General features: G+C 31.5%; 1 protein-coding gene across 1 annotated transcript in view; it reads left to right on the plus strand.

The window, feature by feature from the left end:
- The window catches only part of LOC134716582 (uncharacterized), a 44,244-nt gene that overhangs the window by 22,578 nt on the left and 5,310 nt on the right, over positions 1–16,356 (plus strand). Inside the window, exons 11-13 of the mRNA XM_063579594.1 lie at positions 3,264–3,393; positions 7,621–7,720; positions 10,174–10,405. Of these exons, the coding sequence (XP_063435664.1) occupies positions 3,264–3,393; positions 7,621–7,720; positions 10,174–10,405 (462 nt within the window). The remainder of the gene's footprint in view (positions 1–3,263; positions 3,394–7,620; positions 7,721–10,173; positions 10,406–16,356) is intronic.

Genomic DNA, 16,356 nt, shown 5'->3' on the forward strand with positions numbered 1-16,356 from the left:
GACCACACTCAATTTTCAATAAAAGTAAAAAAACCATTCTCTTTAAATAAAGGATGATCTTCATTCAAAAATTTCAACATTTATAAAAAGTAATAATTGCTATTTTTTTCAGAAAAATCACGATTCTTTATATACTATTCAACAAAAGAAACGTAACAAGGCAATGTATTTTTCAAATAATAATAGGATACACTGTATCACGGTAAAAAAAAAATGCCCAATTGTTATGTTATTTAAAGAGTGTCGTATCAAACCGTTGATTTGAGGCAAATACTTAATAAAACATTTAACCAAAAATTCAAAAATGATACTAAGACTTAAAACTTTTAACTTTAACATGAGTTGCTTGAAATTTTGAATGTGATGTTTCTAACATTACCTTTATGGGATGGCGTTTATTCGTGCTAGTTTATAACACTTTACGGGCCTAACCAACGGATATAGGAAAAACACGCAAAAAATAAATGATTCCTTATAAATATCTTGCATCCGAATCGCCTCTTACTAGAAAATATAAACCTTCAACTTTTAAAAGAAAGGAATTATCAAATAAGTAGAACCGTTAGAAGCAATAGATATATGAAGAAGAAAGATTTAAATCAACACTAAATAACTTAAAGTATCAAAGTCTCAATGACATATTGATAGTTTGTTTCAATGTTTCAATCACCAAAATTGTAAGCGACATGTTTTCGCGAGCTTTGATCTTAAGACACCTGATTAGTATCTGATTTGTCTCAAACCACTTTTTGTTTTTGCGATTCCCGCTGGTTTATGGCTTAACGTAATTAGAAAATTGACCAACTACTAGCAATTTTTGTTTGAAAAAAACCTTTCCTGTTCAATCAAAATGCTAAGAAGCTATTCTAACGTAGCATTTATAATCATCACAAAAAGAACGTTGTTTAGAACATCAAACACATATAAGGGTGTTTTGTCTGAGAAAATGTAACTAAGTTTCATTTTATATTAAAGTATTCTTCTTTTGATACCAATAAAAAAAACATTTACGGATTAAAATGTTACATACTATATTAATTTATGGCTTAAATAGTTATAAAGTTTCATTTGGTATGTTTTTCAGGCAGTTGAGTGCAAAGATTGTAAGCACGATTGCCGCCACCTGTACGCCGTGTTAAAGGTAAATCGTGTTTTTAATGAATTAAATAAATACAAGTAGAAATGAAAAACCAACACAGAAACAGTGAAATGTGAGATTATAAAAATAAGGAGATATGTTATGGTTGCGGTTGAGACAACTATCTACTTTTAAGTTCAAATGAAATTTATTTAGCCATTTATAGGGAGACTTAAGGCCTTTAACAAAGATTTTGTATATCACAAACATCTGATAAAAATAAAATATTTAAGAAATTGAACACCAAAACACAATAGATATAGACTGTTACGATCATCCAAGATCCTAATACTAGCTCAAGAGGGATGATACGCGGGCCGATATTAAAAAAAATATAAATCTTTTAATCGTATACTTCTCATATTTTTTTTTACATATGGCGATGTACAAATAAAATTTATATAATTCGACCAATGTTTGGTCATAAATTATTTAATACAACTCTTGCAAACTGTTCTAATGAAGTATTTGGGTAAAAAACCTAAACTTTGAACCGGACGACGTTGAATTTATCAAACCTGTATTCTATATTGACGTCATAATCAAAACTCTTCAAAACTGCAATGTCAACATTATACACTATACTTTCAATGACTGTATATAGATTTACATATACGGTCGAAGCAATAAATGTTGAAATTTTGGGTTTCCACATCGAGATGCAATATGAGAAATTGCTCTTTTTAGCTCACCTGGCCCAAAGGGTCAGTTGACCCGTTTAGGAGTTATTGCCCTTTATAGTCAATTTTTAACCATTTTTCGTAAATTAAAGTAATCTTTTACAAAAATCTTCTCCTCTGAAACTACTGGGCCAAATTAATCCAAACTTGGCCACAATCATCTTTGGGGTATCTAGTTTAAAAAATGTGTGGCGTGACCTGGTCAACCAACCAAGATGGCCGACACCGCTAAAAATAGAACATAGGGGTAAAATGCAGTTTTTGGCTTATAACTCAAAAACCAAAGCATTTTGAGGAAATCTGACATGGGATAAAAATGTTTATCAGGTCAAGATCTATCTGCCCTGAAATTTTCAGATGAATCGGTCAATCGGTTGTTGGGTTGCTTCCCCTGAATTGATAATTTTGAGGAAATTTTGCTGGTTTTGGTTATTATCTTGAATATTATTATAGATAGAGATAAATTGTAAACAGCAATAATGTTCAGCAAAGTAAGATCTACAAATAAGTCAACAGGTCAGTTGACCCTTTTAGGAGTTATTGCCCTTTATAGTCAATATTTAACCATTTTTCATAAATCTAAGTAATCTTTTACAAAATCTCCACTGAAACTACTAGGCCACAATCATCTTTGGGGTATCTAGTTTGAAAAATGTGTCCGATGACCTGGCCATTCAACCAAGATGGCCGCCATGGCTAAAAATAGAACATAGGGGTAAAATGCAGTTTTTTGCTTATAACTATGAAACCAAAGCATCTAGAGCAAATCTGACAAGAAGTAATAATGTTAATCAAGTCAATATCTATCTGCCCTGAATTTTTCAGATGAATTGGACAACTGGTTGTTGGGTTGCTGCCCTCCAATTGGTAATTTTTAAAGAAATTTTGCCGTTTTTGGTTATCTTGAATACTATTATAGATAGCGATAAACTGTAAACAGCAATAATGTTCAGCAAAGTAAGATCTACAAATAAGTCAACATGACCTAAAAGGCCAATTGACCCCTTAAGGAGTTATTGCCCTTTATAGTAAATTTTTACCAAATATAGTTCTCTGTTACTAATGGACAAAGTTCATGATAGATATAATTGTAAGAAGCAAAATCGTTCAGTAAAGTAAGAACTTCAAACACATCACCATCACCAAAATACAATTTTGTCATGAATCCATTTGTGTCCTTTGTTTAATATGCACATAGACCAAGGTGAGCGACACAGGCTCTTTAGAGCCTCTAGTGTGTAATTGCATTTAATAACAAAAATACAGTTATCACATATGATATACTAAAATCGAACCACATCTATGAAAAATTCGGAACTATGCCACGGAAAAACTAGAATTGTCAAGTACTCAATGATTCAAGTGTAAACATTGGGTATTCTGGGAGTTGTTGATCAAACTTTAACTTTATACATGTTGAACGTTTAACGATTCTCTATTCCTAGAAAGAGAAATTCCATCTGGGTTTATTCGAAAAGGATCAGAAAAGCAATGATGGTGGCATTGAAAAGTCTGAGTCGCAGTGCATTAAAGTTGGTAGAGAACTGTGTCGACTGTTTCTAAATTATCCGAAAGGTCTGTAAATAGTTTCATCAACAATAAACTAAACTATTTGCAATAAGTAAAAGCAAAACTGGACCAATGTCTTAATTAAAACGGATAGGTATATCAATATCACATATAGTACCTGTACACTGAAGTCACTCAATAAAGTGTGAACTAACACATAATCTGTAAAATGAAGTATTGCAAACATATGAGTTTGAATCCATGAAAATTATTTACGCGATTTTCTTTTTACATTTCAATTACAAAATCGTTTGAATTGTGCTTTATTTCAAGTTGGTATGCATTTTCTATAGCCATTTAGAAGATTTTTACTGGCGATGTGACATGCTTAATAAACAGTCCTAGATGCAAGATCTTTTTATTCGTGGTCACTGGCTTCGAATAGCTGTCAGTGACTGCAAGTTATATCAGTACAAACAAGCTAACATATTGAGGTGGTGATTTTCAATTAATACATAATAAATGTGTACCCTGCATGCAAATATCTACCATAGCATCTTGAAAAGCAACCTCACGAGATAGAAATCTAAAACCCAATTATTTGTTTTATCAATTAATCTTGATAAATTTAATTTATCCTCTGTAACATTTGAAGATACGTATGAAAGAACTACAGAAACCATGATAGTCCGTCAGATTGGGACGATAAATTGGTGAACCGTATTAAGAGAGAGCTATGTCTCTAGCACATAAAGACACCATTGTAGTTTTCGAAAAACAGCAAGCAAATGCCACTACAAGGCGGCATTCGCACCCGCAAAGTGGAAAGGGATTAATGTAAATTGCAATAATTTGTTTCCTAATTCACTATCAATTAATATGTTTAAAATATGTTTATCTTTCATTATTAATTTCATAGAGATTAATGTTTACTGCTGTACTTTTATTTTTGACATTTTTAACTATTATGTCAGTTTGTTTTGTTCACACATCGTTGTCAATATAATGGAATTTATTGCGTCTGACATACAAGTGAGAGGTTTAGCTATATATAAAACCAGCTTTAATTCACCATATTTTTTTTAATGAAAAGCATATACCAAGTCAGGAGTACGTCAATTGTTTCCCATTCATTTGATATGTTTCAGCTTTTGAATTTTCCATTTCAATAGTGAAATTCCATGTTAAATTTTCCCTGTTGTTCAGTGTTTTTGTGATTTTACTTTTTACTTGATAGTTTCAAAATTTTATGAGTTTTGCATTTGCTCTTTTTCTAAACTAAATCACAAACTAGCTTTACATGCAGACGGACATGCACATGCCAGTATTTACAAAACACTAATTTTGATTTTATAAAATAAACATTATTCGTAAATGCAATAAAATAGTTTTTTTAATCATGATGGAAAACTTAGCCATTAAATGAACTACAACATTGTCTTTTGAGTTATATATATATATATTACAGAACATTAGATCACGATCAAAATAGTATTTAACGACAAAAGGTCTTTGATTTTTCTGTATCATTTAGGAAAGAAAGGCGAAGAGACCAAATCAGGGGAAAGTATTGGAACAGAAAACGGTAATTATATTAATGACGTTGATTTTTCTCTTGAATGAATTATAAAATATTTACATTCAATTATTTAAAAGGTGTTTCTTACTCTACGCAATAGATAATTTTATTGGAAAAACTAAAAACATGAACACAGAACAGTGTCAAGATTATCCAGGATTTTCTCTTAAGTATAAGTGTAGTCCGGGTAATTATGCTTTGTTACAAGTTGTTAATACCTCATTTATTCATCAGCTAGTTTATGTTATGTTATATACATAAACATTTATGTTTATGGCTATATCTCCGGGGACAACAGCATATTTGTCATGGAAGGAAGACGAGTGTTGCCACATTTGAGTCTTTACAAATTGCCGTAGCTTGAGCATTATTCGACTCAATCATTTTTTTTAATTCTGATTTGTATCAACTATCGCACCGCTTTAATGCGTCCGAAAAGGGTATCTACTTCTTCTTTCGTAAGTAAAAACCAATATTCTGGCTTAAGCTTAGACTAAATCCATCATCATTTCATAGTTTTGATATTATTTTTTGGATTTAAGATCACGATATTTCAGCGCTTTGGATAAAATGTTTTGCAGAGAAGTGTTATACATAATTTAGGTCACCGGTATTAACGTGGGGAACTGGATACTATAGATATGAGAAATAACACAGATGGAATCAGGAGAATTTCGACTGGAAGTCGTCAATATTTAAATCCTGCAACACTCGATTATAATGGGAAACTAAGTTGCAATTGTTTGGTATAGGTATACATTTTTAAACAAATCTTTTAATAGAAATTTTGTTTTTCTATGGAACTGATTTATTTTTTAAGGTAAGCCCAAGTTGATGGCATCGATACCTTTGTTAGCAAAGAAAAGTTTAAGAAAGGATATTTTTTTTTTTTCATATTTTCCCATGCAAACTGGATAATAAGACGTGAATTGATACTTTAAGTTTTATTTTTTTTTTAATGTGGACTTGTAATAGTGGTTTTCAAATATCAGTTTTTTAGAGAGTGTAGCCTGAAAGAGGCAAGGAATAAAACGTCGTACGAATTGGATGAATACCTAACTGTTGTTAAATAGCAGGAGGTCATTAACAGCGACCTCACAGAGAGCAGGTGATATCTAATGACGCTGGCCATCACTGCATCTACGTCTTAAAGAAGAGTTGAAATGTTGTTAACATTCATCGAGCTACAGGAAGGACTAAATAGATTTTGTATACAATCGATTTTTTTCAATGCAACCATATGGTGTTGCATTTCCCAATTGTCAAATTCAGCAGTCCCCATTTTGTCTACGGAGATATGATTCAAGATGAGGACTGGTTAAAATGCACTCAACCAATAACGCTTTTTGAGTTGTTAGTGTTTGATATATTGACTCAAATACGTTAATTTAGTCTTCCATTCGTTTCGCCGTTATGTACTTATTATGAACTAATTCGCAAATGTTACACTCCAGTCTGTAGACGACATTTGTTGACTTCTGGTAGAATTGTAGTAGTTCAACTGGTAGTGAATTGAGTACATATTATCAAATTCCACAGGTTTTGAAGCCATTGGCTTCACATTTTGAAATTAGCCACTGTTGGTCAGAGTCATGAAATGATAATTCAATGGAATATGATTTAATTTACTGAATGATCATTACTATACATATATTTTTTCATTGCCTTTCATAAATCAAAGGTTAGTAGACATACAGAAATGATTCATTTCATTTGTATTGTCACTATTTTGTATCGTATATTAAGTGAACAACAATAGCATAGTTGAAGTTCATTCTGTTTTTTGGTGTTCAAATATACTTATATTGTTCTCTTATTGACAACTAGGATAATAGAACTAAGATCATAATTAGTCGTTAATAGATAGATAATTTCAGAAAGTTGTGCCTTGATAAGAGTAAGGTTGGTTCTTCTTATGAACGAACACTTAGATTCTCAAAATCTGATTATATTGAGGTGTAAAAAAAAGGATATATTTCTTTCGTCAATTCTGGAAATCCGAAATTCGTTCCTCCTTTTTTTTTTAACTTCAAAAATTGCCCCTTGTTATGGCTAAGGTATCCATATAAACAACAGAAGTTGTATAGATCATATCGCAGAGAAAGCACATTATCAACAAACATAACCAAAACACGTCAAGCTGATAGATTTTGTAATATAGCTGTAATGTAAAAATCGACATGCCTGTACAATACACTAAGTTTTGCGTCAAAAAGAGCTTTTACTTTTGTGAAAGAAAAATGTCTTTAAAGGAACTGTCGAAATCATATCCTAGGAGTTAAGCGCCACATGTAATTTGTTATTTTTACACAACAAAAACTAAATGCCTTGTACAAATTATGATTTTTTTTCAGCTAAAAGTGAAAATACTGGCGATAACAGATATTATCAAGATTTGTTGATATGGTCATTGTTTGCACACAGACCTAGACTTGCGCTGTTGTTTTGGAAATGGTCTGAAGATAAATTAGGTTTATGTAATGATATAAAAGATAAAATTAAATTAAAAAAAAACACAGAAGAATAAATTGCAAATGTATTTGTTAGCTAAATAGTATTAGCCATACTAAATAATTTATTTTAGAGTCTATAAGCATTTTGTTGAAATGTATTTTTTGTTTAATTTTTTTGGAGTTTTGACCTGTTTCATTATCTGATTGGTCAAATATGTGTTTGATCATTCATTATAAACATTATTCATGTTCTTATTTAAGTGACAGCCTTGTTAGCTGCTGCTCTATTGAAACGTATGGCGCTTAAAGCAATAAAAGTTGCAGACAAATCTGTGTATGAAGAGTTAATGGATCATTCAAGGTATGCATTACCCTTTCTATGGATTACCCGTCATTTTTATGACGAAAATATTAAGTAACTACTAGAGAAGATTAACATGATGATGGTAGGTCAACTGTTTAACGCCATCTTGGATTGTAAAAAAAAACCAGTTAACTATTATAGGTCTAGCTGTTTGTATAAATCTGCAAATTTTGAAACAGATTTATAATCAACGGGTTATACCGTTTATTGAAATAATGAAAACCAAATGATGAATTAATATTGTTATCATCAACTGATTTGTCAATTACCAAATATCCGTGTATGTTCAAGTCAAATTATCAAGGGGAGATTAAAGGGGAGATTACTCGAAAATGATTTTTTATGAATGAATGATTGAGCAATGTGCGATTCTCAGCTGTCGCAATAAAACAAGGTCGGTGATAACAATTTATTTTTGTTTTCGTGAAAAATATTCCTCAAAATGGAATTATCTTCTCAAAATTTATCTCATGGTTCTTTTTTTTTATTCACAAAAATGTGTTTTGTGATGAATAATTTGCAAGTTTGTGTAATTTTGTACGACCTATATCTTGTAAAATAGCATGTCGACCCATACTTCTATTTTTTTATTGAAAAAGGAGTAGAAAATCTATATTATGACAAAGTAAAAGAAACTTTTATCTGAGAAAATATATACCAATTGTCCACCCTAATTGTTTTTCTCTCCTTTAAAGTTTAAATAAAGCTGTCAATTTTTTAAGAAGGTACGATTCCAATGACAATCAAAATATCAAAACTCTAGCTAAATCATGATATCAAACGGAAAAAAAATTAAAATGTGTATACTCTGAAAATGCACTTTTTGCAAAAAAAAGACTTTTACAAACATCGTTAATAAAAATAACATGTCTTTATTTGGACTGATGTGTTTTTATATATTGTTGTTTTGCTTTAGGATTGTTTTTTTGTTTTAAACACGGCATTGCCAAGTCGTTTTCTACTGAAGAAATATTTCATGGTGGCTTCAATATATCGTGATTTTACCATGGGTTGGCCCTTTGTACGATATATTTTACCTTGAGCGATATAGCGATAGTGATTATTTCCGGTTCCACAAGCGTGTATGTTCACGTTAAATGCTTATCTTTTGACATCAGACTCGGATCCTCTTGAACTGAATTTTAAAGTGCGTATTGTTATGCGTTTACTTTTCTACATTGGCTAGATGTATAGGAGAGGGTTGAGATCCAACAAACATGTTCAATCCCTCCGCATTTATGCGCCTGTCCCAAGTCAGGAGCCTCTGGCCTTTGTTAGTCTTGTATTTTTTTAATTTTAGTTTCTTGTGTACGGTTTGGAAACTAGTATGTATTTGTTTAGGGGCCAGCTGAAGGACGCCTCCGGGTGCCGGAATTTCTAAAAATGAATTTGTATAATATAATGATAAGGATAAAGGAATTAACCTTAATTATTTAGGAAACTGTGAATGTCACATAGCTGACAACTCTTTACAAAACATCTAATAGAACGACACTGAAAGAGGATATAAAAGACTTGTTTTAAATTCGTAATGTTTAAGATTGACACATAGCAAAGGTTTGCTATGAAAAATATGAATGGAAAAGACAGTTAAAAAATACATGTTTTTGAAAAGAAAAAAGATAAACACTGAACTCAATATACTTTTTTGAGAAATTCATGAAAGACTTTATGTTTTAACCTAAGCCACATAAAATTGAGAATGGAAATGAGGAATATGTCAACGAGAAAACAACCCAACCAAGAGCAGACAACAGCCGAAGGCCAACAATGGGTTTCAATTCAGCGAGAAAATCCCGCACCCTGAGGTGGGCTTAAGCTAGCCCCTAGAGATGTTTGCAAGTTTTAGTGAAAATCTACGTCATACTATACCTCAAAACATAAACTGAACTAAATTTTAAAATGAAGATACAAGATGCGGAGGAGTTGAAATTTTTTTATAATATCTCAACTCTCCCACTAGCTAATGTAAAAAAAAATAAAAACCAACAAAGCGATACGCACAATTAAACTCAGTTTAGAAAAGTCCGAGTGCAAAAAAGTAATAAAAGAAATTAAGCAAAATTAAATTAAAATAATGCATAAATTAACAACGTACTACTGGCATTTACTGAAATGCCAGCTTCAGACCTAATTTAAACTGATTGAAAGAGTATGTCTTCATCATACCTTCATAAAATATATTAGAAGAACATACCAAGTACCATGCCAATAACTGGTTTTAGAATAAATGGGTTTTTTTCCGTTGTATAGACCATATTAGTGAACCAAATTTAGTACCAAAATATGCCATTCTGAATGACCTGACAACCTTATTAAAACTATGTCCCTATTTTATGTCTTTTTAAAGGTTTGGTTAGATTTTCAGATGAATATCGATTTTTTTTGTGTTTTGTAAAGAATTATATCATAAATTATAGGTATTGTTATTTTTTATTTTATTTATACAGACTTTTCGAACAACGGTCCTTGAAAATTTTGGAGACACTTTACAAGGAATATCCAAGTGAAGCAACGAAACTCATGACTTCTGTATTTACTGTTTGGAATATAGATATAAGTCCTCTGCGATGTGCATACGAAAGCGAATTTTACGACTTTGTAGCTCATGCATGCTCTCAAAGATGCCTTGATAAAATATGGTATAATACACAGGATGCATCAGTGGGGGAGAGTCAAAAGGTACACTAATTCGTAATGTCGCTATAAGGGATGTTTTCATGTTATTTTAAAATAGATCTATTGATTGCTTACTGAAGAAATATAATTGCTGGCTTAGGCAGCAATATCTAGGTGATGAACAGTGTTTAAACTTATTTTATCTTAGGAGCCTAAATAATATTTTGACGTTAAAAGAAAATTTGCAAAACTACAAATTTTAACATGGATTTTTGCGCTTGTTTTCGAGCTAAGACAACCCTCCATCCTTTAAAAATGACATTGACGTGAGTATTAATTGTAGATCAGCTAAAAAGAAAGGCCCATACATGATACAATGTGAACAATTCAAACGATAAATCAACGGCTTAAATTCTTACAAACACTTTTATGAAAAAAATATCATAAACTAGAACAAACGACAACCATTTCTTTTACGCCAGTCGCGCGTTTCGTCTACAAAAGACACATCAGTGACGCTCGAATGCGAAAAAAGTTGAAAGGTCAAATAAAACACGTCCTTGAAAAGCATCGAGGACCAAAATTTCTATAGATTTGATGCCAAATGAAGCTACGGTAATCTAACCAAAAAACGTTCCTTATTGTAGATTAACACATACAAAATGTTGCGAGGTTACACATGATCCCGAGCGCTCAAACTCCTCCAGTAACATGAACAGGGGTGTTACAGCACAACGAAAGAGCAAACTTCAGATGTATATGAATAACCTTAAAAGATCGGTATCAAACAAAAAAAACATAACACATTAGACAAAAATCAACGATATAAGAGTGATTGCAGTTTCTACGGGCGTTCATTTTGTCTGTCACAACCTAGATTCTAGAAAGAAAAGAAAAAAACGGTGGGTTACACCTGGTTTTATGGGTAGCGAAACCTTGCGCTTTTATGGCGATAAAAATTTTGTTTCAATATAATTAGATTTTTTTGTCATCACGAACAACAGTTTCACGTTAAATAAAAATAAATGTGCAGAGACACTTTCATTAAATTATAAAAATATATTTTGTGATTAGCATCTTTTTGTACGACGTAGTTCTTAGAAACTGGTTATAATTCAGAATTAGCTTCATATGTGTATTTTCAGTTCATTCACAATTTTTATAGTATATAAAAACCAGGAACATAAAAAAGGAAAGTCCCTAATCAAATGACAAATCAAATAATAAAACACATCAAACGAATGGACAACAAATTTCATATGCATGACTTGGTACAGGCATTTTAAAATGTAGAAAATGGTGGATTTAACCTGTTTTTTTTATAGTACTTAACCTCTCACTTGTACGACAGTCGCATCAAATTCCAATATGTTGACAACAATGAATGAACAAATTTCACAAATATAGATACAACAACAACATAAACCCAACCAAAAACTGACCAGAAGTTCAAAGTACAGAATCAATACTACAAAAGTAACAAATTAAAAAAAGGCAGAGGACACCACGAAGACAAACAATGAAAACCACATCGACTACAAAATTACAACAAACACAATATAGTAAACATTATGTTGGCAATATGTAGTAATATGTTTGTTTATTTATAAAACTTTATCTTAAATCCTTCTTTGTACTTATGAACAGACATGTAGTATTGGGAAGTGTAGAAGAGTACTCAGAGCTCCCCGTACACAATTTATAGTACATTACGTAAGTTGAAGTCTATCAATGATTTGTTATAAGGGCAATTTCAATCCTTGCAATTATGATGAGTTTATTTACAACCATTGGGTCGATGCCACTGCTGGAGGAGATTTATTTCCCCGAGGGTATCACCAGCCCAGTAGTCAGCACTCTGTCTTGACTTGAGTTATCATTGGTATGGTAATAAACTGTTTACAAAATTTTGAATTTTTGAAATATTAAGGCTTTTCTACCTAATTTTTTTATTCGAGCGTCACTGATGAGTCTTTTGTAGACGAAACGCGCGTCTATCGTAAATATGAAATTTCAATCCTAGTTTCTATTTTGAGTTTAATTATAAGGGCAATCAATAAATTAGTATGTTATACTTAAATGCTGCACATACTTCGTCATATAAAAAAACGGAGATGTGGTATGATTGCCAATGAGACAACTATCCACTAACGTTCAAACACAGTATAGTAGATGTAAGCAATTATAGGCAGCCAAATGCCCTTCGATAATAAGGAAAAAAATCATACCGTATAGTCGGCTGTATAAGGCTTTAACATGATTAAAAAGGGAAAAAATCAATTCAATTAAATGCTCAAATCGAAATATAAACCATTGACGTTGTCAAAAATAATATATTTGATATCGGTAGTTCATTACTTTTTTAAGATGGATTATATTCTCGAAATCTTGAAATATAACGAATACTAGTATGCTTTATAAACGGGCTATGCATATGGCGTTGCTATATCATTACTTTTAATGCAGCATTTTTTTTTAGATTATCTTTTTAGCAGCTGTTGTAACATACAGTGCTTTTCTGCTTACGAACCTCAAAACAACGGACCATTTTGGTGTATATGAAATATGTGTGTACATTTGGCTGTTTTCTGACATGATTGAAGAATACTTGGTAAACACATTTTAGTCTGCAGCTTCCATTTTATTTATACTATTATAGTTTGATTTGTCAAAGAAATTTTGGACAACGTTACATCTTGTTTTTCCTATATGATTTGAAGAAAAGCCTTCATTGAGATAACAGTGAAGGTACCCAAATTGCACCCTTTTTGACATTTTAACCTTTCTTTTTTTAAGATATATTTATCATTATTCACTATATTGTTCTACAAATTTAATTTTAAATCCATACTGAATTCTTTTAAAATGTATTAGAATCGAGCCACGATTCTGTAATGAAGAATAACTAAATTACATACATGCTTTTGCTCACATACGTCAATATCAGCATGCAGACATCTGATACGTTCAACTATTTCGCATCTAATCTTTTATGGTAATATTCTATACAAAGTACAAAAAGTTCGGCATCTACGTCAAAAGAAACATAAAACATTTACACAAACTTATTCAGAAGGGATATAGTTACAATACTGCTGTCAGATCATTAAAGATGGCATACTTTGGTGTTAATACTGATTCACTGATAGGGTATTTGCATCGGAAAAAACCCACTTTTAATTTGTTTAAAACAAGGTTTTGGTGTGATACGGATTATGTTCTCATACGTATTTTTTTATAAAATGATAATTAACGCCTATCGGGACAGATTATGCTTAATTTTCATATGACGAAAACATAATCTTTCAATCAGTTGAATTGAGGTCATGAGATGGCATTTCAGTAACTGCAAGGAGGCCTTTGTTAATGCATGTATCATTGTAATTTTGCTTAGTTTCTGTTGTGACCTTTTCTGATATCTTACAGTGCGTATTGTCGTGTTGTTTTGCTTATCAACATAGGCTAGAGCAATATGGAACGGTTGAAATCTCATAAACATGTTAAACCCCGCCCATTTTATGCACCAGTTCCAAGTCAGGAATATCTAGCCTTGTTATGTCTAGTATGTTTTTTTTTAATTTTGGTTCATTTATATTTTTTACAGTTTGGTGTGACATCCATTTTTATTTAACAAGTACAAGTTAAGTTAAGGGGTCAGCTAAAGCCCGCTTTGGATGTAGGATTTTCTCGGTGTGTTGAAGATCGATAAGAGCCTTGGACTGTTTATGCTCTTTGGTCGGGTTTTTGTCTGTTTGTACATTCCCCATTATCATTCACAATTCTAAATTGTATAGTGTCTAAATAAAAAGAGTAAGATTTCTGTAAACTGAGTGCAAATCGGGTACTTGGTGCAATTTGCACACTGTGAAACTTATTTTGAAATTTTGTGTTATGAACTGTTTCAGAGCAAAACCCACATATTCCGCGGCTGAAACAATGACACTAACGTTCACATGAAGCAATACCAGTGATAATAAAAAAAAAACTTTTTTTATCATAAAACGTACAATTTTCATATACATTCTCAATGTATACACATCCGTGAACTTAGAAAAAAGTCATCAAAAGTAAAATTAAAAAAATAATTCATTACAGATTCCAATATTCCAAAGACTCAAAAACCCATTAAGGACATCAGGCCATAAATACAGTTTACGTAGATATATTAGTGACTTTTGGAATGTTCTAGATACAGTTTCGTACATAACAACGTTTGTCGCAATTGCACTGCGATTCTCGGATACCACCCTTCCTTGGGCGAGACGTGTCTACAGTTTCAGTTTGTTCTTCATGTATATGAGATTTCTTCATGTTATTCTCATCTTTAAGAAAATAGGAGTCTACGTGATTTTGATTAAAGAAATGGTGAGTTATAATTCTGACGTCTATTATTTAGTCTTTTTCTACTAGATCTACTTACAGTATATTCAGTTACAATGTTATTGCCACTTTGATGGCAAATAGAATATGTACGTTAAATTTGAATCGATGATAACATGGGCGGTCTCTTGCATTAAATAGGTATATCCTATAATTTGGGATGCAATGAATGGAGGTAACATATGGGTAGATTAATATGTAAATAGGTCATGTATTTCTATTTTCTGGTAGGATGTTTGAAAAAGCTGTGTTCTTATCTTTTTAATGATCAAATGTGATTAATAAGTTATTATGATACCTGGGAAATATATTAACTGATAAAAGTTGTAATCATCCTATGCATTATATGAACACGAAGGGATTTTCGTGTAAATTAGTCAATGAATCTGTACCCATATTTGCATGTTGTGACCTCCCACCTTCTCCCACCTTCGGATGTATACATGATGTTATTTGCTTTACTTTATGCATTTGTAATTAAACGACATATCATTAATTCCACGTATAAAAGATATTGTTTGATTCATTATGTATGCGCATTTGTGGTCAGTGATGCTTATATTAAAACTTTGATAATCAGAAAATATGAAACCGAGTATCGCATTAAAGATAAATAGAACCGATTAGGACGTGAAAAAGGACATTGAACTTAAAATGTCAAGAACATCACACATCCTTTTCCTAAAGTATAAGCAAAAATAAGAAAGGATCCAACTCAAAGTCAGGACCATGTAGCTCAATGGTTGTCGTTGATATAAGTTTGGATCAAAACTTATATCAAACATAAATATAATTAGATCACCGTGGACAATACAATTAATTGTAAAAACTACGTATAGGTCAAGGAAACAAATTCGTTCACCTGGTAAAGATTTAACTGGATAAAAAAAAGATAAAGAAAGAGATACAAAATACATCTCCCCTTTAACAAATTCAATATCCCTAACGTGTAAAACTTATTTCACCTTTGTCTGGTCAACTTTGATTACATTTGTTCCTTTAATACGAAACTACCACCGAATTTTCCTTAAAATGTTGTGTGAAGATATTTATTGACTAGTAGAGGAACAAAGCATGACGAAAAAAAAAAAGATTTACCGACTTACTTTTGTCACTATAGCAACCTCAGTTTCGTGTTTTCCCGAATATTAACATTATATTTGCTTGTTATCAAAACTCTAATTAAACTGAGTAGATTTGTGTCTATCAAATACAAGTTCCAGTGTTTCGAACTTTTGTTGTTTTGATCTTTAAAAATATGATTTATTTCATTCCCGCCAAAATCAAAACGTAAAAATGAAAAATGTTTCTTTCAAGTATTAAAAAATATCTACCAGTGATTTCAACATTAACATTTCAAGATGGAAAGAGCCATGTGTACTCTTCAAAATAAAGCAAAAAATTATATGTCTCCGACCTTTCGAAAAAGTTATGGGTAATTTTCATGGTTTTTTCTCGCTTGTTTTAAAGAAAAATTGAATTTGACATCACAGTTCAAGTTTGAAAAAATTTTGATGTTTGGTACACACTTTTAAATTTTCAAGAATAACAACTGTATTCACCTACTTTATTTTCCAGTAATACATGTAATACAAGACGTGTATGTATTTGTATCAGATATCATGATGTTGTCT

Source organism: Mytilus trossulus, chromosome 4 (genome assembly GCF_036588685.1).
Source record: "Mytilus trossulus isolate FHL-02 chromosome 4, PNRI_Mtr1.1.1.hap1, whole genome shotgun sequence".
NCBI lineage: Eukaryota > Metazoa > Mollusca > Bivalvia > Mytilida > Mytilidae > Mytilus > Mytilus trossulus.